The sequence below is a fragment of the Mytilus galloprovincialis genome, chromosome 5 (genome assembly GCF_965363235.1).
Source record: "Mytilus galloprovincialis chromosome 5, xbMytGall1.hap1.1, whole genome shotgun sequence".
In the NCBI taxonomy this organism is placed as follows: Eukaryota; Metazoa; Mollusca; class Bivalvia; order Mytilida; family Mytilidae; genus Mytilus; species Mytilus galloprovincialis.
Window position 1 is genome coordinate 54,872,813 of NC_134842.1, and position 25,217 is coordinate 54,898,029.

At 32.5% G+C, this 25,217-nt stretch overlaps 1 protein-coding gene across 1 annotated transcript in view; it reads left to right on the forward strand.

The window, feature by feature from the left end:
• The window catches only part of LOC143076053 (uncharacterized), a 188,089-nt gene that overhangs the window by 18,089 nt on the left and 144,783 nt on the right, over positions 1 to 25,217 (forward strand). The window contains exons 3-4 of the mRNA XM_076251681.1: positions 6,088 to 6,259; positions 6,594 to 6,902. Coding sequence (XP_076107796.1) covers positions 6,088 to 6,259; positions 6,594 to 6,902 — 481 coding nt within the window. The remainder of the gene's footprint in view (positions 1 to 6,087; positions 6,260 to 6,593; positions 6,903 to 25,217) is intronic.

Sequence of the window (25,217 nt, forward strand, 5' to 3'; positions counted from 1 at the left end):
AAAGCATATGACATCATTAAAAAGAGTGTTAGTTGTGACGTTTATGTGTAAGACGTCGTAATAAAGTAACTTGCAGGTACTTGAAAATACCCTTTATAGTGTTCTACGGTATTGTTTATTGATTTTAATAGTTTAAAGTGTTATTGATTGCTACATGTAAAGTTCTAATGCCATCTATCAGAGTTTCATTTTTTGAAAAGAAGGTTCAATTGAAGGCCAATGACTGAGACAACTCTCCATCCAAGTCACAATTTATAAAAGTAAATCATTATAAATCGAAGTACAGTCTTCAACACGGAGCATTGGCTCATACCGAACAGCAAGCTATAAAGGGTTCTTATATTGACAGGTGTAAAACCAATCAAACGGGAAACCCAACGGTTTAATCTATATGTTACAGTAAATAGGTGAAATTAGGAATTACATGTAATTACTAAAATTTAGGAATTACAGGTAATTCCCGATGCACTTAGTTAATACAAGTAATTCCTTAAACGGCCCAGTTATTACCAGTAATTACTAATTTTAAAATGAATTTTTACACCTATTTACTGACTGCTAAAACAATGTTGTATTATGGTTAGATGATCAAAAGTTATGGTAATACTAACTAGAAGATCAGTTAGTACTCTTAAAATTTTGAATGGTTGATTTGTATAAAAAAATCTATTGAATAAATATGGACTTTCAAATATTCGGTTAAATCAGAGTAAAAGTTTAGTTTTAATCCAAGATGGTTAAAGTTGACCATTATACAGATAATTTTTTACCAATTTCAGCAGACATGGAAATCAGAAATGGAAAATTCTCCCAAAGCATTATGTTTTAACTTTTTAAAGAAAACTTTGAATTTGAAGAATATTTAGACTTATTACCTTATAAAGATAAGATAATGTTATGTCATTAGCTTCTAGATATAAAAAAAATAAATATCTTTTTTTTGTTGTTAAATCATTAATAAAAATGATATAGTGAAATTATAATTCACTGTTAGCAGCCAATCTGGTTCTATTTTGTTAAATTAGCTGAGAAACAAGGTTGATGAGTTGTGCACTTGCGAGTGAATATTTGAACCTCATTGAATACCTTCAATTCAACCCCTAGCTGGAGATGGGTTATTGATGTATTAAGCTATTAAAATTGTAAGGGTTTTGCAGAACAAATAGTCTTCTTTTGCTGTTAATCGCAGGCTCAACAAAAATATTTAAATTTTCCTCTTGATACTATCTTTTGACTAGTACTGTAAGAAGCTTCTGTCAAAATTGGATAAAAATACTGGATGGTTTATAAATTCTAATGTTTTAAAAACTTTAACTGCAGAGTGTATGTAATGTTAACTGGGGAAAAACTAGTCCTTTTATAAGTAATATACGAAAAAAAGGATTTTTTTTCAAACTTTACTTTTGGATATTATCTTATGATCATAAGCATTAAGCTTCTGTCCAAGTTTGGTAGAAATCCAGGATATTTGGAGAAAATGATTTTAAAGTTTTAAACCACAGTGCATGATGGAGATTTTAGTTTAACAAAATTATGAAAATCAATTTTGAATTGATATCATTGTCTTGCATGCATATATTTACGGAGTTTCAAAACCTATAAAACAACCATTTTCCAGTTTCAATTCATAAAACACTAAAGATTTTGCACTTTTGATGTGTCTTATATTCCAACATCCCTAAATAAGCTCACTTAAAATACCCTACCCTTTACTTTTTTATTTGATATCTTGAATTATGTTTTGAATTTTAAAACAAAAACATGAAGTTGGTAAATAGCTGTAAAAATGACATTAAAAATCAGTGATTATCAGTAATCACTGAAACAACTAGTAAATACATGTAATTACTAAATTGGCTAGTAATTACAGGCATTTACTGAAATGTTTAGTAACTACATGTAATTCCTAATTTCACCTATTTACTGTAACATATATATGCATGTTTTTCAATTACTTTTAACATTTACTTAAAATCGAGCAAATGTACCCTTTTTTAAATTGACAATTAGCTTGAAGATTATTTGCCCTTACTTTTGATGAAGAACATCACCGACGTTTTTTTTTAGAACCGGATAAATATGCATTTTTAGGTCTTTTTTTTCTAAAATCAATTTTCTTTAAAAAAAAAATTGTAGAAATCCAGGATAGTTAAAGAAAGTTAATATTAGGATTTTTAAAAAACTTAACCACAGAGTAAATGTAACGTTAACTGGCAGAAAAACTAAGTCATTTATGAGTAAAATACGGATAAAAAGATTTTTTTTTACAAAATTTATTTCTGGATACTATCTTATGATCATAAACAAGCTTTTGTCCAAATTTGTTAGAAATCCATGATAGTTGAAGAAAGTTATTAAAATTTAAAAAACTTTATCCACCGAGTGAATATTTGTGGACACCACCGCCGCCGCCGACGACGACGCGGACGACAGAAAGTAGGATCGCTATGTCTAGCTTTTTCGACAAAAGTCGAAGGCTTGAAAAAAAAAAGAATTATTAATAAAGAATTGTTACAGAAATGCAAAGTCTAATTTTGTAGATTCCAAATCTCTTCACCGAAATTCGCATATGTTTATCTTTCGAACAGTGCACAAAAAATAAGGAGATTTGGCATGATTGCCAATGACACAATTGTTCAAGAAAGTTAAAATAAAATAGATGTAAGCGGTTATATATAGGCAACCGCACGACCTTCAATAATGAAAAATACTGCAATCGTAAAGTCGTTATAAAATGCCCTGAGCTGACATAAAAAATCTTAAACAATTCAATTGAGAAAACTAACGGCATAATTAATAGCAAAGCAATTTACAAAAGAAAACAAATATAATAACTTTAAGTAAGGACAACCGGACTTTGAAAAGGCACATAAAGAATGTGGCGAATGTGTAGTTCCTTTATTGGTCATATAGCTCTTCACTCCTATCCTTTTTATACGTTCTTTGGCTTTAAAATATCTATCTTTGAGAGTTCCTGATGAAAGTTAATCCATAAAAGTGTTACAAATGCATGGAATATGTAAGGTGTTGAGGTTGTTTTGGTGTTTTTTTTGTGTGTTTCTTTTTATGTGTGCAATAATTTCGGCCTCTTACATGAACTATAGCGTAAACTGCACTTTTTTTTTTGCATGTAGTTGATCAAGGAGATTATATGAGAATGAAATAAATAATTACAAACCTTAAAGCACAGGTACTCGTCTCAGAATTTTGTTTTCCATATACCTTTATAAAACAAAAGGTACTTAACTCTCGATTTAGAAAAATGTCAGGCGGTGACGAAATTCCGTTATATGCCGATTTCTCGGCTGTCACCCCTACTAAAACTTGTTATTTCGTAAATCTAAATTGATTTATCTTCACAATAGTGTATAACACGCCTACTTTTGTTGTCGGAATCATCCGTAGCAATCCTACGATATCAATTCAAAATTGAGAAATACATTTGTGAGAAGTTTATAGGCAATTCAACTGAATTGAAGGTCACATGAATACGTATGCAATGCCGTTTAATTATTCACTTGCAAGTGCACACTTCATCAACCATGTTTCTCAGCTTATTTTAGTAAAATACTCACTGATCTTCTATAGCTGACCACAACTTTTGATCAGCTGACCATATTACAACGTTGTTGTTTTAACAGTTAGTAAATAAGTGTAAAATAATTCTTACATGATTTATTTCTTTCCAGACCTGCTGATTTTTTTTTTTTTTTATTTAATAATAATTCTTTATTTGCAAAACAGACAAAAACCAATTTTGGTTATGGCAAATACATTGACAAAACAAACATGATCAAACATAATGAAAACTCAACAATATTATAAGAGATATGATAAAAATAGTTATTGTTCTCCTTTCCTCAGTTCTAATGACCCTTTAAGAAAAGAAACAACTGCTTTTACAACATTTGCTGTTGATGGATTTAGTATAATCACGAGTTTATCAGTAAAATTAAGTGTATTAAAATTTACATATTTTTGTATATAATATTTTAAAAAGATTTCTCTTTTATTCTTATTTATTTTACAGTTAAAGAAAAAAATGAAATTCATTTCATTTCGTGGTATTTTGGTATATCGTCCAGTTTCCATTAAGAGACAATGGTCGCTTATTTTGAATTTGGTTAACATGTTTCTTGTTTCTTTACTTGGGTGTGATAGGTAGTATTTCATTTGGTTTTTTATATTAGATTTAAGAAATTTATATAGATATATTTCATTATTTTCGTTTAAGTTACATATGTTATCATCAATAAGAGTTTGATAATAGTTGATATAACTCTTTTTTAATTTGGGTTTTAACATTTTAGTCTGTTTTAAAGTTTTAGTTTCCTCAATAAGTTTAATGTCAATATTCATATCTTGTGACACATTTTTTTGCAAAAGTATACCAAAAAGTATTGTTCCCTTAGTAACTTAACTTTAAGTTAATTTAAAGGCTTCATTAAAAAGTGGGTTTAGATTTTCATTATTTAATTTAGATAGGTACATTTGTCATAGACGTGTGGTTTGTTTGATCATAGTTCTTCCCCGTACGAAATAAGTAGTCGGATTCTACATAGATTCTAGTAGGAATGTAGTAGGAATCTACCTAGAATCAAAGATTCTATATAGAAAGTAGGCGGACATGGAAAATGAATGAAATTCTGACTGGATTTTTTAATATTCCTACTACCAAAACCTACTACCTAGGTTGACTTTTAAAAGTCTGTATTGATTTTTTTCTGGTTTGAAAATCTGATTTGATTATTTATTTTCCTACTACATGTTCAAGATTCCTACCAGAATTAATTTTATTAATTCCAACCAGAAAATCTTTCTACCTGGAAAGTTATCTTGTACTGAATTCCTGTTTGCTAATGACACACATTGTGCAGTGTTAAATGCAAGCAAGTTCCAGTTCATAAATTCAAAAAGGAGGGTAAAAAATGAAAATTTGAGTTGGAACACAATGCTGCAAGCTAGGGTCACATAACTACATGACAATATAGAAATGTAAGAAAACATGGCTTATGAAGACGGAAGGTAATTCTTATACATCAAATATGATTTTTTGTATCTGCCTACCAAAAATATTTAGTAATCAATCATATTTCAACAAAAGTGCATACTCTCATAATTTTTCACTCATTTCTGCATGTTTATGTATAACACAATTTCTAGCTTGCATATTTTGCAATTTCCTAATACATTCCAAAAGTCTATTCTTTAAAAAATGATTTTATTCGATAATTTTCCTTGGTTCTTTGTTGATTCAAACTTAAATGATTGACCCAGTTGTGTATTTGTGAATATATATTTCGTATATTTTTAGATTCCTACCAGAAAATATTCAGGTTTCTAGTAGGAATTTTATTTTCCTACCAAGTTATTCCTGCTAATTTGCATATTCCTGCTGGAATATACAATGTTCCTACATAAAATTCCTGCTAATTTAAATTTTTCGGCTATTTTCCATGTGGATTCCTACTACTATTTGACTGGAATATCACTCTTATATGGTAGGAATTCAAAGCAATTTTCCAACTATATTCCGTGTACATTCCATACAGAATAATTCATACAGGTTATTGGTCAAAATTCCAATATGACGTCAAATGTATTTGCCTACCTCTGAAATTCCTATTGTGTCGTCATGAAAATATGCGACCATGCACAAGACGTCACGTAGAAAGAGCACATATTATATGCAGGTCGTTCAAAACGAAGGAGTAAGCTTTTCTGCATATCTTCTTAAATTATAAGAGAAACAGACTCCACCTCAAAATCTCGTGTGATACGATATTTATCCACCCTCGACAGTTAAATTTTTAACCTCGTGTTTTAAATTTGAAAATTCAACTATCTCCAGAGAATAAATATCATATCACACTCGATGCAGTAGTGGAAGTAAAGTATACAACATCTCATACTTTTTAATATATATATATCTCAAATGCTTTTAAAAAACTGTTTTTATACAAAGAAGTGTAAAATAACAACTACATTTTAGTTAGAATGACTAAACTACAAACACCATGATTACAAATGAATTTGTGCAAGTTGATATAACAAAATAAATACATATGAATTTTATATTTTGTATAGGTGTTGCCCTTTAATGAGGCATACAACTTATCCTGTCCATCCCAGGCACACTGGACTCTTCGGGCCAAATCTATGTGTGTTCTTCCAGAAAGTTATACTTGCCTGTATAATGTTACATTCCAAGCTAATTTATACAGCGAAATATGTAGTACACCGAACATTATAAATTCTGGTACTAGTATATCATTTGAAATCTTAACATTTTTGAAATTTATTTTACTTGTAAACGTGTTAAATCTTTACTAATTCGTAGATAAATGGTTTAACAAATATTTCCTTCATTGTTTTGATTATACAAAAAGTTCTTTAAGAGATATATATGTATTCCTTTCCATGAAATACAGTACCCATTAACATAGTGGAATAATATCATTATATTTTAAAGAGGAATTATCATTTAATAAAAATAGCCAGTATATGTCGTGTTTTTTTCATTGTTAAACGTATATTTATTTGTCAATAATTCCATGAACACTGAACGTCTTTTTTTATTATAATATTTGCAGGTTATAAATTAGTCTTCCAGCCACATCCGAACAATGCAACATGCAGTAAAAATCGCTTTCAACCTTTTATTTTTGACTCGATTGGGAACAGCGAATGTGCCTTTCAAAAATCTCATTGCAATGGAGAAGGTCAAACGACGTACGGAAATGACAACTCAACGTCCGACAGAACATGTAGTTGTAATACTGATCAAGGATATACTTTTGTCGAGAACTTAGAAAACCCATGCTTCTGTAATCCCTCAACTGAAGATTGTTCCTGCTATTATCTTGGCGTTCTTTCTAAAAATGAAACGACTGGATTAAAAGGTGATGTAGTTTTATTGTTTTTCAAATAAATGTACTGTTCAAAGTTTAAAAGGTCGGGAACTCTAGATTTCCTGAAATCAAAATATATTTGCATTATAATTTCCAAAACACAAGGCCAATATGGCCTTGAAAAACTGACCAATAGATTCAATGAACTACAATGCATTGTGGGCTACTACAAGTTTACTACTACTTGAAAACACATGGAATTAGTGAGAAAATTGTCAATCAATACAGTGTATGGGACTCTCATAATACATGTTTTTGTTTTGCGAATATGTTTAATGTAAAATATGTAACATAACATAATCTTCCGTTTGCATGCTCAGATTGAAAAAGTATTGTTTACAGGCTTCACGTTTCGACTATCTTTTTCGCCTTGTTAAAGTAGTTGGGCAGGTTTTTCCATTGTTATGCATTGTTCCTATGGATTAATTTCACGGTGTGAAACAAAGACGTTTCCAATGAAGTGACCACTGTCCAGTATCAAAATATTTTGAGCTCTTTTAAACCTGTATACAATGTAATGCCATTCTAAAAACATGTCTACTTCGAAAAAACACGAAGAACTGGCACTGAAACACTACTATCTGTGATTGATTGGTAAACTTTTTATTAGGACCTGAACATCATAATATTAAGTTTGCCAAAAAAAGAAAAAAATGTTATAAAAGCGGGGACATAAATAGCTAAGCATATTGTGTATAGTTTTGTACATCGAAAGTCCGTCTGTGTCTAATTTTATCCCAAAATATACCTCAGAGGTATTTTTATCGTTCGGCTGCTGTCTTATTGACTTATGTGGAATGAATCCAATCATTAAAATCATCTGGATCACAGTAGGTGTCATATTGCGTGCTTTGTATATAAATATAAAAAAAAAATGAGGTATGAGTGCCAAATGAGACATCTTTCCATCCAAGACAGACACATTCCCCATTTCCATTCTCAATTTTATCTAGTAGAGGAAGCAATCATAAGTTCAATGCAAAAAATTAAGCTATAAAGGATATGAAAATTACTAGTGTAAAACAATTCAAACCAAAAAACAAAAACAAAAACAACGGCCTTATTTATGTACAAAAGGAAAAGAAATATAATGAGGTCTAGATTCAACGCTGCAATTTCAGAAAACATCCTTGTCGCACATAAATATTACATCCCAGCTCCTTTGTTCTAAAAGGGGTGATCTGAGCCGGATCACCACTACCAGATCACCCCAGTTTAAGTTTCTTTGTTATGCATGCTTTCCTTTGTTCTGTAACATTTTGGCGGGAATGTCAAATCCAGTATAAAACTTATATTTCATTATATGGAGAAGACTGACTATCTATTAAAATTTACGTAGAAAAAATCCAGTTTACATGCTGGGATTCGAACTCAAGACCTTTAGCATATCAAGCGACGACACATACCACTTCACCAGGACGACTGGATACCAACTATCAGAAATTTAACATACTTAAAAGAAGCAATATATTTTTATAACTGGGGCGAGTTGGCAGACTTTTACTCAGTGAGGTTTAAACCCTTTTTGTTAAATAAATGAGTTGTCAGACTGGTTTGGTTGTTCAATTTGATTTTACACTTTTTTAAAGTTGGGCGAGTCGGTTACAAGAGTGGGGCAATTTTTTCATAATGTGGCGATATAGTGTGGGCCGATTGGCCAGTGGGGCGAGTTGACATTGTTTGATATCTACTCATCGTGTTAGGGGGTCATAAAGGGTATACATCATATAGTAATATATATAAAGTATATTATAATGGTTGTGTGGCGTTCTAAACTAGATTTTATGAATTGTAAATGGTTTTTCGTCTAATCTAAAACAGCTGGGATGTAAAATAGTTATCCCATTCGGACTTGGTGTGTCAGCGTAGGATCACCCTCTGGCCTCCGGCCATCGGGATGATCTTACACTGACACACCGCGTCCTTATGGGATAACTATTAATGAATAACATCATTATAGTTTTATTTAGGTTTGCAAATGTCAACGATTCCGTTAAAGTTTATAAAAATTCTAATATCTCCATTAGAAAAAACAAATACAGTTGTAGAACAAAAAAAAAACAGTTTGTAATAGAAAAAAAGTTCAAAAAACTGAAACCTATCAAAAATCAATTGTAATATAGATTTTGTTAACTTTGTCGGACAAGAATTAAAAAAATGTCTTGAGCAGTTTTCATGAAATAGGATAGATGATATAGGCTTTATGCATGTTCTGTACTTGTCAAATTCTAAATATGAAAATTTATCTTACCTCCTATACATTTCTAGGAATATGATTGGTTAAAAGCGTCCTCGTGGAAACCGTGTATATTTGATATTAGGTTAGTAGGGACGCGGGGCTTATTTCATACACGGTTAGTAGTGGAGTTACGTCCCTTTATATTCCATATAAGGTAGTAAGGAGGAGGGGCTTATTTCATACACGGTTAGTAGTGGTGTTACGTCCCTTTTTAAAAACAAAACAGTACTGAGAAAAAATCGTAAAGGTTTCAAGACGAAGAAATTGATGATTAAGACTAAAATCAATTCATAAAACACTCAAAATAACAAGTTGTCAATGTTGGCCTCTGTTTTTGTAGGATCAATGGAGTAGTTTCTTAATCATGTTTAAAATGCTAACTGTAATGAAGACTTGCTCATTTTGATAGGTCACTGGTCTAAATTTTACACGTTAAGATAGTCGGTAAGATAAATTCGTTACATGGTGTGCTAGTGACGTAATACGGTATATATGGGGTCAGTAAATTCCATATGGGGATTCGAGCTTCGCTCTCACCCCATATGGAATTTACTGACCCCGTATATACCGTATTAGGTCACTAGCACACTATGTAACTAATAATATTACTTAGTATTCTATAGTAAATATTTCTTTATGGAAAACGATCTTTCTGAAAGATGTTTGTAAACAAAAAGAAGGAGATGTGGTATATGATTGCCAATGGAACAACTGTCCACTCAAATGAAGTTGGTGTAAGTAATGATAGACAACCGTAATGTCTAGTAATCATAGATATCATAGGCAACCGTAATGTCTAGTAATCATAGGCAACCGTAATGCCTTCATCCGTGAGAAAAAAAACAATACCGTATAATCGGCTATAAATGGCCCGGATTGATGATTATACGTTGTTGTTTCTTACAGACAAATTAATGAAGACATATTTTCCTAGTTTTAAATTATTTCTAACCACAAAAGATGGTACAATATCATAAAATCAATTTAGTAAAACTGTGAAATTTTAGTTACCCCAACAAATATTTGACACACTCTAAGCCCTTTTTTGCGAACACAAAATTCGAGGATCCAATTTTTAAACTATCTATAAAAATGTATATGCAAGTTGCTGTGCTCATGAATATTAGCACCGGCTGTTATCGACGGGTAATTTTACACTAGTTAGTTTGTCTTATAGGTAATTGTGTTTTTCACTGTTGTTTCGTTGTTGTCTTTTGGACGAGTACATGAAATCTCTGTGTCTTAATCAATCATAGTAATGGCCAAACATTCGTTTCTTTGCATAAAAACAACTCTTCGTTAATCTGAGCATGGAACGAATATTTTACATCATGAACTATAAATGAAAATAAAGTGTAATTATTTATCCCGCAATGGATAAAAAAAATGTGTTGTATTTAAGAAAATAGCACGTGTTCTCGGTTGATTGCAAACACGTAGTATTCGGTTTAACGAGAGAAATGGTCGTGAAAGAATATCTAACGGCGGTCAAGTATTGAGAAACGACCGTGAAAGCTCTGGTAACGGATCGTGAAAGACATTTAATGAAAATTCTAGGTCAGAATCTTTGAAAAAATCACTTAATTTTCAAAACGCGGAACAAATCCGAACAAAAAAATATGTTTGTCAAAATGGTTTAACTTCCTCAACATAACTGTGAAATAAAATAGAGAAAATATGCAGTACTTTATGAAAAAACACAAAAGGCGCAATGCATGTCTATGAAATTAATTACAAATAACACGCTTTTTGTACCTATAATCATGGTCATATTTCAGTTTATCGTGATGTGTTTGAAATTTTATCTTTGGTGTATCTGATAGTACAATAAAATTAAGGTATGTTCTTCTCTTAAAAGCATTAATTTGTATATGAAAACCTTGAATTTGTTGAATATCCATCAAACTTGATCGTGAAAGATTAGGCAACGCATTATTTTGATCGTAAAAGATAATGCGTGACCAGACTTATTACTAGTATTCAGAAATCAGTATTTCTTTTACCATTTGATAAACCTGCAACTGGGTGAAGCCTGCAACTATTTTGATAAGGATGAACATTACAGCTAACAAAATATTTATTCAACACTTTACCTCGAAAGTTAAAAAAAACAACAACTAAACACGTCTCTAAATAAGTTTGAAAGATTCAGCTCTGAGAATCGGTCAAGTGCAATTTAGGCAGACCAACACTATTTAGCCAATAATATAGATATGCAACGTTTAAACCAAAATGATATCCATCAAACAAAAAATTACAGCAAAACAGCATCTTTCACGAGTAATTTGAGAATGAACGATAACCAACATTTTGTGCAACAGTACTTTCTTATAAGTTCGTGGATTGATTTAACAATATACTACAGACTATAGAATACCAGAGCGCAAATGCTGTAATGTCTCGTCTGCTTTACTTATGATAGTTAATTTTTGTAACGTCTATACTATCAAGTGTTTTACTAGAAGTGACAGATGCGCTGAATGCGCTTAATGTATTTTTGTCCATCTGATGAGTTAAGCCTTTTCAATTGATTTTTATAGTTCGTTCTTATGTTGTACTGTTATACCACCGCGCTGAAGTACGTCCATTATTCATAGTTCATTATTCATTATTCAATAATGAATAATGAAATAGTTCACTATTCACTATTCAATATTGAAAAATGAATAATGAATAATGAAATGGTTTATGTTTCATTATTCAAATTGAAGCGGTGAATAGTGAAAAAAATATAGAAAAAATTGACTGTGACACAATAGCTATATTTTGATTCGAAATGACCATAAGACGGTTTACGGAGGACCTAAATGCCAAAATATGCATAAAAATGAGGAAATATAAAAAAGAAGATGTGGTATGATTGCCAATGAGACAAATATCCAGAAAGACCACAATGACACAGACATTAACAACTATAGCTCACCGTACAGCCTTCAACAATGAGCAAAGCCCATACCATATAGTCAGCTATTAAAGGTTCCGCAACGAATATTAGAAGACCTAATACGCGTGAAAATTAAGAAATAGCCAATTTTGAATAATGAAATGGATATTTTGAATAATGGAATGGACTGCGGCGACCCTTTATCCCCTATTTATAGATAAACATTATACCTCATTCGAAAGCTGATTACAAGACGAACAAAATGCATATAGTCAATATGTTCCGCAACGAATATTAGAAGACCTAAATGCCAAAATACGCGTGAAAATTAATAGTAAATTTTGAATAATGAAATGGATATTTGGAATAATGGAATGGACTGCGGCGACCCTTTAGCCCCTAATTATAGATAAACTATATACCTCATTCGAAAGCTGATTACAAGACGAACAAGATGTATATAGTCAATATGTTCCGCAACGAATATTAGAAGACCTAAATGCCAAAATACGCTTGAAGATTAAGAAACAGCCAATTTTGAATAATGAAATGGATATTTTGAATAATGGAATGGACGGTGCCGACCCTTTAGCCCCTATTATAGATAAACCTTATACCTCGTTCGAAAGCTGATTACTAGAGGAACAAAATTTATATAGTCAATATGTTCCGCAACGAATATTAGAAGACCTAAATGCCAAAATACGCGTGAAAATTAAGAAACAGCCAATTTTGAATAATGAAATGGATATTTTGAATAATGGAATGGAGTGCGGCGACCCTTTAGCCCCTATTATGGATTAACCTTATACCTCATTCGAAAGCTGATTACAAGACAAACTAAATGTTTATAGTCAATATGTTCCGCAACGAATATTATAAGACCTAAATGCCAAAATACGCGTGAAAATTAAGAAACAGCCAATTTTGTATAATGAAATGGATATTTTAAATAATGGAATGGAGTGCAGCGACCCTTTAGCCCCTAATTATAGATAAATCTTATACCTCATTCGAAAGCTGATTACAAGACGAACAAAATGTATATAGTCAATATGTTCCCCGACCAATATTAGAAAACCTAAATGCCAAAATACGCGTGAAAATTAGGAAATAGTCAATTTTGAATAATGAAATGGATATTTTGAATAATGGAATGGAGTGCGGCGACCCTTTAGCCCCTAATTATAGATAAACCTTATACCTCATTCGAAAGCTGATTACAAGACGAACAAAATGTATATAGTCAATATGTTCCGCAACAATTATTAGAAGACCTAAATGCCAAAATACGCGTGAAAATTAAGAAACAGCCAATTTTGAATAATGAAATGGATATTTTGAATAATGGAATGGAGTGCGGCGACCCTTCAGCCCTAATTATAGATAAACCTTATACCTCATTCGAAAGCTGATTACAAGACGAACAAAATGTATATAGTCAATATGTTCCGCAACGAATATTAGAAGACCTAAATGCCAAAATACGCGTGAAAATTAAGAAATAGCCAATTTTGAATAATGAAATGGATATTTTGAATAATGGACTGGACTGCGGCGACCCTTTAGCCCCTATTATGGATTAACCTTATACCTCATTCGAAAGCTGATTACAAGACGAACAAAATGTATATAGTCAATATGTTCCGCAACCAATATTACAAGACCTTAATGTCAAAATACGCGTGAAAATTAAGAAACAGCCAATTTTGAATAATGAAATGGATATTTTGAATAATGGAATGGAGTGCGGCGACCCTTTAGCCCCTAATTATAGATAAATGTTATACCTCATTCGAAAGCTGATTACAAGACGAACAACATGTATATAGTCAATATGTTCCGCAACGAATATTAGAAGACCTAAATGCCAAAATACGCGTGAAAATTAAGAAACAGCCATTTTTGAATAATGAAATGGATATTTTGAATAATGGAATGGAGTGCGGCGACCCTTTAGCCCTAATTATAGATAAACCTTATACTTCATTCGAAAGCTGATTACAAGACGAACAAAATGTATATAGTCAATATGTTCCACAACCAATATTAGAAGACCTAAATGCCAAAATACGCGTGAAAATTAGGAAATAGTCAATTTTGAATAATGAAATGGATATTTTGAATAATGGAATGGACTGCGGCGACCCTTTATCCCCTAATTATAGATAAACCTTATACCTCATTCGAAAGCTGATTACAAGACGAACAAAATGTATATAGTCAATATGTTCCGCAACGAATATTAGAAGACCTGATTGCTAAAATACGCGTGAAGATTAAGAAATAGCCAATTATCAATAATGAAATGGATATTTTGAATAATGGAATGGAGTGCGGCGACCCTTTAGCCCTAATTATAGATAAACCTTATACTTCATTCGAAAGCTGATTACAAGACGAACAAAATGTATATAGTCAATATGTTCCGCAACGAATATTAGAAGACCTAAATGCCAAAATACGCGTGAAAATTAGGAAATAGTCAATTTTGAATAATGAAATGGATATTTTGAATAATGGAATGGACTGCGGCGACCCTTTATCCCCTAATTATAGATAAACCTTATACCTCATTCGAAAGCTGATTACAAGACGAACAAAATGTATATAGTCAATATGTTCCGCAACGAATATTAGAAGACCTGATTGCTAAAATACGCGTGAAGATTAAGAAATAGCCAATTATGAATAATGAAATGGATATTTTGAATAATGAAATGGAGTGCGGCGACCCTTTAGCCCCTAATTATAGATAAACGTTATACCTCATTCGAAAGCTGATTATAAGACGAACAAAATGTATATAGTCAATATGTTCCGCAACGAATATTAAAACCTAAATGCCAAAATACGCGTGAAAATTAAGAAACAGCCAATTTTGAATAATGAAATGGATATTTTGAATAACAGAATGGAGTGCGGCGACCCTTTAGCCCTAATTATAGATAAACCTTATACCTCATTCGAAAGCTGATTACAAGACAAACAAAATGTATATAGTCAATATGTTCCGCAACCAATATTAGAAGACCCAAATGCCAAAATACGCGAGAAAAAATTAGGAAATAGTCAATTTTGAATAATGAAATGGATATTTTGAATAATGGAATGGACTGCGGCGACCCTTTATCCCCTAATTATAGGTAAACCTTATACCTCATTCGAAACTTGATTACAAGACGAACAAAATGTATATACTCAATATGTTCCGCAACGAGTATATGAAGACCTGATTGCCAAAATACGCGTGAAGATTAAGAAATAGCCAATTTTGGATAATGAAATGGATATTTTGAATAATGGAATGGAGTGCGGCGACCCTTTAGCCCCTTATTATAGATAAACGTTATACCTCATTCGAAAGCTGATTACAAGACGAACAAAATGTATATAGTCAATATGTTCCGCAACGAATATTAGAAGACCTAAATGCCAAAATACGCTTGAAGATTAAGAAACAGCCAATTTTGAATAATGAAATGGATATTTTGAATAATGGAATGGACGGTGCCGACCCTTTAGCCCCTATTATAGATAAACCTTATACCTCGTTCGAAAGCTGATTACTAGAGGAACAAAATTTATATAGTCAATATGTTCCGCAACGAATATTAGAAGACCTAAATGCCAAAATACGCGTGAAAATTAAGAAACAGCCAATTTTGAATAATGAAATGGATATTTTGAATAATGGAATGGAGTGCGGCGACCCTTTAGCCCCTATTATGGATTAACCTTATACCTCATTCGAAAGCTGATTACAAGACAAACTAAATGTTTATAGTCAATATGTTCCGCAACGAATATTATAAGACCTAAATGCCAAAATACGCGTGAAAATTAAGAAACAGCCAATTTTGTATAATGAAATGGATATTTTAAATAATGGAATGGAGTGCAGCGACCCTTTAGCCCCTAATTATAGATAAACCTTATACCTCATTCGAAAGCTGATTACAAGACGAACAAAATGTATATAGTCAATATGTTCCCCGACCAATATTAGAAAACCTAAATGCCAAAATACGCGTGAAAATTAGGAAATAGTCAATTTTGAATAATGAAATGGATATTTTGAATAATGGAATGGAGTGCGGCGACCCTTTAGCCCCTAATTATAGATAAACCTTATACCTCATTCGAAAGCTGATTACAAGACGAACAAAATGTATATAGTCAATATGTTCCGCAACAATTATTAGAAGACCTAAATGCCAAAATACGCGTGAAAATTAAGAAACAGCCAATTTTGAATAATGAAATGGATATTTTGAATAATGGAATGGAGTGCGGCGACCCTTTAGCCCCTAATTATAGATAAATGTTATACCTCATTCGAAAGCTGATTACAAGACGAACAACATGTATATAGTCAATATGTTCCGCAACGAATATTAGAAGACCTAAATGCCAAAATACGCGTGAAAATTAAGAAACAGCCATTTTTGAATAATGAAATGGATATTTTGAATAATGGAATGGAGTGCGGCGACCCTTTAGCCCTAATTATAGATAAACCTTATACTTCATTCGAAAGCTGATTACAAGACGAACAAAATGTATATAGTCAATATGTTCCACAACCAATATTAGAAGACCTAAATGCCAAAATACGCGTGAAAATTAGGAAATAGTCAATTTTGAATAATGAAATGGATATTTTGAATAATGGAATGGACTGCGGCGACCCTTTATCCCCTAATTATAGATAAACCTTATACCTCATTCGAAAGCTGATTACAAGACGAACAAAATGTATATAGTCAATATGTTCCGCAACGAATATTAGAAGACCTGATTGCTAAAATACGCGTGAAGATTAAGAAATAGCCAATTATCAATAATGAAATGGATATTTTGAATAATGGAATGGAGTGCGGCGACCCTTTAGCCCTAATTATAGATAAACCTTATACTTCATTCGAAAGCTGATTACAAGACGAACAAAATGTATATAGTCAATATGTTCCGCAACGAATATTAGAAGACCTAAATGCCAAAATACGCGTGAAAATTAGGAAATAGTCAATTTTGAATAATGAAATAGATATTTTGAATAATGGAATGGACTGCGGCGACCCTTTATCCCCTAATTATAGATAAACCTTATACCTCATTCGAAAGCTGATTACAAGACGAACAAAATGTATATAGTCAATATGTTCCGCAACGAATATTAGAAGACCTGATTGCTAAAATACGCGTGAAGATTAAGAAATAGCCAATTATGAATAATGAAATGGATATTTTGAATAATGAAATGGAGTGCGGCGACCCTTTAGCCCCTAATTATAGATAAACGTTATACCTCATTCGAAAGCTGATTACAAGACGAACAAAATGTATATAGTCAATATGTTCCGCAACGAATATTAAAACCTAAATGCCAAAATACGCGTGAAAATTAAGAAACAGCCAATTTTGAATAATGAAATGGATATTTTGAATAACGGAATGGAGTGCGGCGACCCTTTAGCCCTAATTATAGATAAACCTTATACCTCATTCGAAAGCTGATTACAAGACAAACAAAATGTATATAGTCAATATGTTCCGCAACCAATATTAGAAGACCCAAATGCCAAAATACGCGAGAAAAAATTAGGAAATAGTCAATTTTGAATAATGAAATGGATATTTTGAATAATGGAATGGACTGCGGCGACCCTTTATCCCCTAATTATAGGTAAACCTTATACCTCATTCGAAACTTGATTACAAGACGAACAAAATGTATATACTCAATATGTTCCGCAACGAGTATATGAAGACCTGATTGCCAAAATACGCGTGAAGATTAAGAAATAGCCAATTTTGGATAATGAAATGGATATTTTGAATAATGGAATGGAGTGCGGCGACCCTTTAGCCCCTTATTATAGATAAACGTTATACCTCATTCGAAAGCTGATTACAAGACGAACAAAATGTATATAGTCAATATGTTCCGCAACGAATATTAGAAGACCTAAATGCCAAAATACGCGTGAAAATTAAGAAATAGCCAATTTTAAATAACTATATATAACTATATACATTTTGTTCGTCTTGTAATCAGCTTTCGAATGAGGTATAAGGTTAATCCATAATAGGGGCTAAAGGGTCGCCGCAGTCCATTCCATTATTCAAAATATCCATTTCATTATTCAAATTGGCTATTTCTTAATTTTCACGCATATTTTGGCATTTAGGTCTTCTAATATTCGTTGCGGAACATATTGACTATATACATTTTGTTTCTCTTGTAATCAGCTTTCGAACGAGGTATAAGGTTTATCTATAATAGGGGCTAAAGGGTCGCCACAGTCCATTCCATTATTCAAAATATCCATTTCATTATTCAAAATTGGCTGTTTCTTAATCTTCACGCGTATTTTGGCTATCAGGTCTTGTAATATTGGTTGCGGAACATATTGACTAAATACATTTTGTTCGTCTTGTAATCAGCTTTCGAATGAGGTATAAGGATAATCCATAATAGGGGCTAAAGGGTCGCCGCAGTCCATTCCATTATTCAAAATATCCATTTCATTATTCAAAATTGGCTATTTCTTAATTTTCACGCGTATTTTGGCATTTAGGTCTTTTAATATTCGTTTCGGAACATATTGACTATATACATTTTGTTCCACTAGTAATCAGCTTTCGAACGAGGTATAAGGTTTATCTATAATAGGGCTAAAGGGTCGCAACAGTCCATTCCATTATTCAAAATATCCATTTCATTACTCAAAATTGGCTGTTTCTTAATCTTCACGCGTATTTTGGCAATCAGGTCTTCTAATATTCGTTGCGGAACATATTGACTATATACATCTTGTTCGTCTTGTAATCAGCTTTCGAATGAGGTATATATAGTTCATCTATAATTAAGGGCCAAAGGGGCCCCGCAGTCCATTCCATTATTCAAAAGATGATCCATTTCATTATTCAAAATTGACTATTTCTTAATTGTCACGCGTATTTTGGCATTTAGGTCTTCTAATATTCGTTGCGGAACATATTGACTATATACATTTTGTTTCTCTTGTAATCAGCTTTCGAATGAGGTATAAGGTTTATCTATAAATAGGGGCTAAAGGGTCGCCGCACTCCATTCCATTATCAAAATATCCATTTCATTATTCAAAATTGGCTATTTCTTAATCTTCACGCGTATTTTGGCAATCAGGTCTTCTAATATTCGTTGCGGAACATATTGACTATATACATTTTGTTCGTCTTGTAATCAGCTTTCGAATGAGGTATAAGGTTTATCTATAATTAGGGGCTAAAGGGTCGCCGCACTCCATTCTATTATTCAAAATATCCATTTCATTATTCAAAATTGGCTATTTCTTAATCTTCACGCGTATTTCGGCAATCAGGTCTTCTAATATTCGTTGCGGAACATATTGACTATATACATTTTGTTCGTCTTGTAATCAGCTTTCGAATGAGGTATAAAGTTTATCTATAATTAGGGGATAAAGGGTCGCAGCAGTCCATTCCATTATGCAAAATATCCATTTGATTATTCAAAATTGGCTATTTCTTAATTTTCACGCGTATTTTGGCATTTAGGTCTTCTAATATTCGTTGCGGAACATATTGACTATATACATCTTGTTTGTCTTGTAATTAGCTTTCGAATGAGGTATATAGTTTATCTATAATTAGGGGCTAAAGGGTCGCCGCAGTCCATTCCATTATTCCAAATATCCATTTCATTATTCAAAATTGACTATTTCTTAATTTTCACGCGTATTTTGGCATTTAGGTCTTCTAATATTCGTTGCGGAACATATTGACTATATACATTTTGTTCGTCTTGTTATCAGCAGCTTTCGAATGAGGTATAAGGTTTATCTATAAATAGGGGCTAAAGGGTCGGCACCGTCCATTCCATTATTCAAAATATCCATTTCATTATTTAAAATTGGCTGTTTCTTAATCTTTACGCGTATTTTGGCATTTAGGTCTTCTAATATTTGTTGCGGAACATATTGACTATATACATCTTGTTTGTCTTGCAATCAGCTTTCGAATGAGGTATATAGTTTATCTATAATTAGGGGCTAAAGGGTCGCCGCAGTCCATTCCATTATTCCAAATATCCATTTCATTATTCAAAATTGACTATTTCTTAATTTTCACGCGTATTTTGGCATTTAGGTCTTCTTATATTCGTTGCGGAACATATTGACTATATACATTTTGTTCGTCTTGTAATCACTTTTTGAATGAGGTATAAGGTTTATCTATAAATAGGGGCTAAAGGGTCGCCGCAGTCCATTCCATTATTCAAAATATCCATTTCATTATTCAAAATTGGCTATTTCTTAATTTTCACGCGTATTTTGGCATTTAGGTCTTCTAATATTCGTTGCGGAACCTTTAATAGCTGACTATGCGGTATGGGCTTTGCTCATTGTTGAAGGCTGTACGGTGAGCTATAGTTGTTAATGTATGTGTCATTGTTGTCTTTCTGGATATTTGTCTCATTGGCAATCATACCACATCTTCTTTTTTTATATTTCCTCATTTTTATGCATATTTTGGCATTTAGGTCCTCCGTAAACCGTCTAATGGACATTTCGAATCAAAATATAGCTATTTTTTCTATATTTTTTTCACTATTCACCGCTTCATTTTGAATATTGAAACATAAACCATTTCATTATTCATTATTCATTTTTCAATATTGAATATTGAATATTGAACTATTTCATTATTCATTATTGAATAATGAATAATGAACTATGAATAATGGATGTACTTCAGCGCGGTTGTTATACCACTGTCTCAGGTTAGGGGAGGGTTGGGATCCCGCTAACATGTCTAACCCCGCCACATTATTTATGTATGTGCCTGTCCAAAGTCAGGAGCCTGTAATTCAGTGGTTGTTGTTTGTTTTGTGTTACATATTTGTTTATCGTTCATTTTTTTATACAAATAAGGCCGTTAGTTTTCTCGTTTGAATTGTTTTACATTGTCATATCTGGCGTTTTATAGCTGACTATGCGGTATGGGCTTTGCTCATTGTTGAAAGCCGAATGGTGACCTATAGTTTATAATGTCTGTGTCATTTTGGTCTCTTGTGGATAGTTGTCTCTTTAGCAATCATACCACATTTTCTTTTTTTTAAATTATGATTGTCAATGGTTCATAAAAAGAGTGCTAGGTCAGATGAACCATGACATACAGATATATACAAATATCCCGCAGACCAAATAAATGTGTTCCGATCCTTACAATGCCTTAATTAGAAATTGACAAATGTAAAAGTTATGCCTGGCCAATTAATTCGAAACATAAGGTCAAAAGTATATGAACCCTGACCGACAGCCAGACATGGACATCTTACTATCATTCAATATTATTTCAAATACAATTGACGTCATCACGGTCATATATGAAACATGCAGACAGACATGTACACCATACACGAAATACCATGGCGCTATAGCATTCAGATATATATCCAAAAGGCTAGACAACATAAAACGAGCATTGCCGAATAATGTATGATAATGAGTTCGATGTTATTTGAAACCTCGCAGAAGTCGAAAATGTACACCTCACAATCATAACAACAGACAGTTATCCTCAAGCTTAACGAATCCGCGGTGCGGACTTGACCACCAAAATGAATCTTCATCCATGAAATAAGGAAAATTCGGGGTCAGGTGAATCCTGTCTGACGGACATGTAGTTTATAGGATCCAATATACAAAATGTGGGTATCCTATAACTCGTGATAAATGAGTACTTCACATGACAATAAAAAGCTTCATCCTACAATCATCTATAAATATTTTACATTTCATTTTCTGAAAATATTAATACTTTGAAAAGCTTAAACCGATTGAGGATGTTGACCTATAAGGCTTTTCTCAATACCAATAACAAATATTAGTTATGATATGATTGAAGAATAATTTGAACGTCTTTGTAGCATTAGATCTTTCACGATCCTTTTCACGATCTTCAAAAATGCGGTACGTGATCTTTCACGATCCGAAAAATCAATTTTTGTATAAATAGTTCTTTACTTACAGTTTCATAGTATATTTATACAAAATAACTATGAGAACCATTTGATAATTTCAAATAGAATGCCCTTATTCGTATAAAAGTAGTTTTTCTAGTCGAATTTGTGAAAAAATCATGTTTGTTTACATTTTTTATGTCATTGAAATGTCGAGAAGCAATCTACCTTTTGTTGTTTTGTAATAACTAATATGTACTTTTAAAACTCGATATTCTCACATACTGATCATAATGTTGAACCATTTTGACAGACAGTTTTATTTTGTCGTTAATTTTTCTGTGCAATTAATTAAATTATAATATGTATTTACCTTTCGTATGTCTTCTCGATTAAATGTCTTTCACGATCCGTTACCAGAACTTTCACAATCGTCTCTCAATACTTGGATCGCCGTTAGATATTCTTTCACGATCATTTCTCTCGGTAAACCGAATGACACCCGTGTAGTAGTCCAACATGCATTGTTACTCATTTTGTTTTAGTGGATTGGTCAAAAACCAAGGTAAAAATGAATTGCGTCACAGGTAAATAAACAATTACACGTGCAAGGACATAAGTATGCTAATTCATGCATATCCATATAAGGTAGTGTTCCCGACCTGTTTAAAACAGTTGATGACTCCTTTAATGAAATGTAAAAACAATATTTTAGACTGTTTAGATATAGGAAGATATATATGGTGTGAGTGCCAATGAGACAACTCTCCATCCAAATAACAATTAAAAAAAGTAAACCATTATGGGTCAATGTACGGCCTTCGACGCGGAGCCTTGGCTCACACCGAACAACAAGCTATAAAGGGCCCCAAAATTACTAGTGTAAAACCATTCAAACGGGAAAACCAACGGTCTAATCTATATAAAAAAAAAACGAGAAACGAGAAACACGTATAAATTACACAAACAAACGACAACTACTGTACATCAGATTCCTGACTTAGGACAGCTGCAAACAGCATATTTGAGACAAAAGTCGAGTAAAAATTATCTTTGAATTCTTTTTGCAGAAACCCCAACATATATTTGCCGTATAATCCATTCATTTTGTCACAACCGGTAGTTGGAGGAAATGCTCGGTGACCTATCATTTTTTATTATATTTATGAACATATTACACTATAGTATACGATTAGGCCAAGTTTGAACAAATTCTATTATTTTTAATTTATACTCCCATACCACCTTAAAAAAAGATGTTTTATTGTCTGAGATTTTCTGACCACTCTATTTGAAGAGTATTTCAGAACAACCTCATCCATTTTAATAACCCTACGGACCAATTTTAAAGTAATAACAAAACACCGTTACTACATGTAGTTTGCGAAAAGTTGTGTGTCTGGTAAGGGACAATTTTGGCCTCAAAGTTTTAGTTCATCTGATGAAAAATGTTGGGCACTTTTTAAACACTTAAAGTAGGCTATTCACGTTTCTGGATACGTGCACGTATACGTATCAGACAGATGTGTATAACATAATGATAATGAGTTTAAAACTAAATTAGAATTAAAAGCATTGGAAAATATTTTCATCGGGACCAAATTTACTTAAGTTAATTTATCCTTTCCTCGTATACGTGTTACATGTATACGATACGTCGATACGGATACGCCAGCAAATACTTGATTAATACAAATGCTCTAATGAGTTTGTCATTAAAGATGCTTTACTTCAATATAAAAAAGAAGATGTGGTATGATTGGCAATGAGACAACTATCCACAAAAGACCAAAATGACACAAACATTAACAACTATAGGTCACCGTACGGCCTTCAACAATGAACGCGGATATTTTTAACGGACGTTTTATTCATGAACACCTTTACGTGATTGAATTAAAATGGAAGAAATGGAAGCAGTTTTAAATCGGTGTGGTTTACGTTCCCCAGTTGGCATTTTTCACAAGGAAAAAATAACTCCTGATTTAATTTGTAAGTTGTCGCAACAAGATTTCGCATATTTAGGTATGATCGACAGGAGAAAAATAATGGAATAAAAAATAGCTTGTGTTCATTTCAGCAGCAATATTTTGACTAAGAGTAATAACAAGTTTTTCATTCCCAAAGAAGCACTGGAATCGCTGCTTAAAATCGATTTAACTGTTTTAAAAATATTCCCTGTGGACTACCCCCCCCTTTTTTTGTGCTCTCTATTTTCAGCCCTCGAATTAAGCTTTCCAATCTAATTAAAATTAAAACCTTGCTTTCTAACCAATCTGTTCATGCACCGGATCGGCAACTTTCTTTATTTAATACAAAAATCTAAAGTGCCGTTATACACATGCATGTTGTTTGCTTGGAGTATACGCCCGCAAAGAAAGAAATCCGAAGGCACAAATAAGAAAAAGAAAGTTTTACGGCAAAGGGTGCCGGGGTAGTTCTCTCTGTGTTCAAAATATACATGAAATATTTGCCACTGCCCCTTTTTTGTTCTATGAATTCTAATCCTGAGTTTTCTATCTGTTACATGCCAAGAAATCCGAGCTAAAAATTCCGGTCGACCTCCAACGGCACCCATTAGTATTTAAAGATTTGATTTCATTCAACAAATTAATTTAGGACTTTCATGTACGTATCATTTAGAACACAGCTATATACCAAATGGTCAATATTAATCATCCATGTGATTTTCTCTATGGGATGTTTGCAGAATTTCAACGGAGGCAATTTCTTGGCATGATCAATTGTGTGTTTACCCTCCCCTTTTCTCCTTTGATATAAAGCGTTCCAATGAATAACAAAATAAAAAGAGACAATTTCGCAAGAGACTTCTCATTTTTTTACCGGTTAAAGGTGATGGGTGCTTTGCGGCTCCTCATTTCTTACCCATAAAAAACTTAAAATCTTTTGTATCCCCAATTAAGGTTTTTGGTTTGTTCTTCAAACTACCTCTAAAGGGCAGTGTCTTGCCTGAATAAGAGCTGCTGGATAGTGAAGACGTGCCCTTACTCTAAGACCGATTATGAATAATAAGAATTCATGAACCTCAAGAAATCTGACGTACCCATAATTGACAATCCTGACACGAAATTATCAATTGGCATTTATCCGTTTCAGATCCCTTCATCATCCATTTTATCCGTTATACGTCCGGTAGAAGTCCGTTTCACATTCGTTCAACATCAATTTTATCCGTTATACCACAAGCTA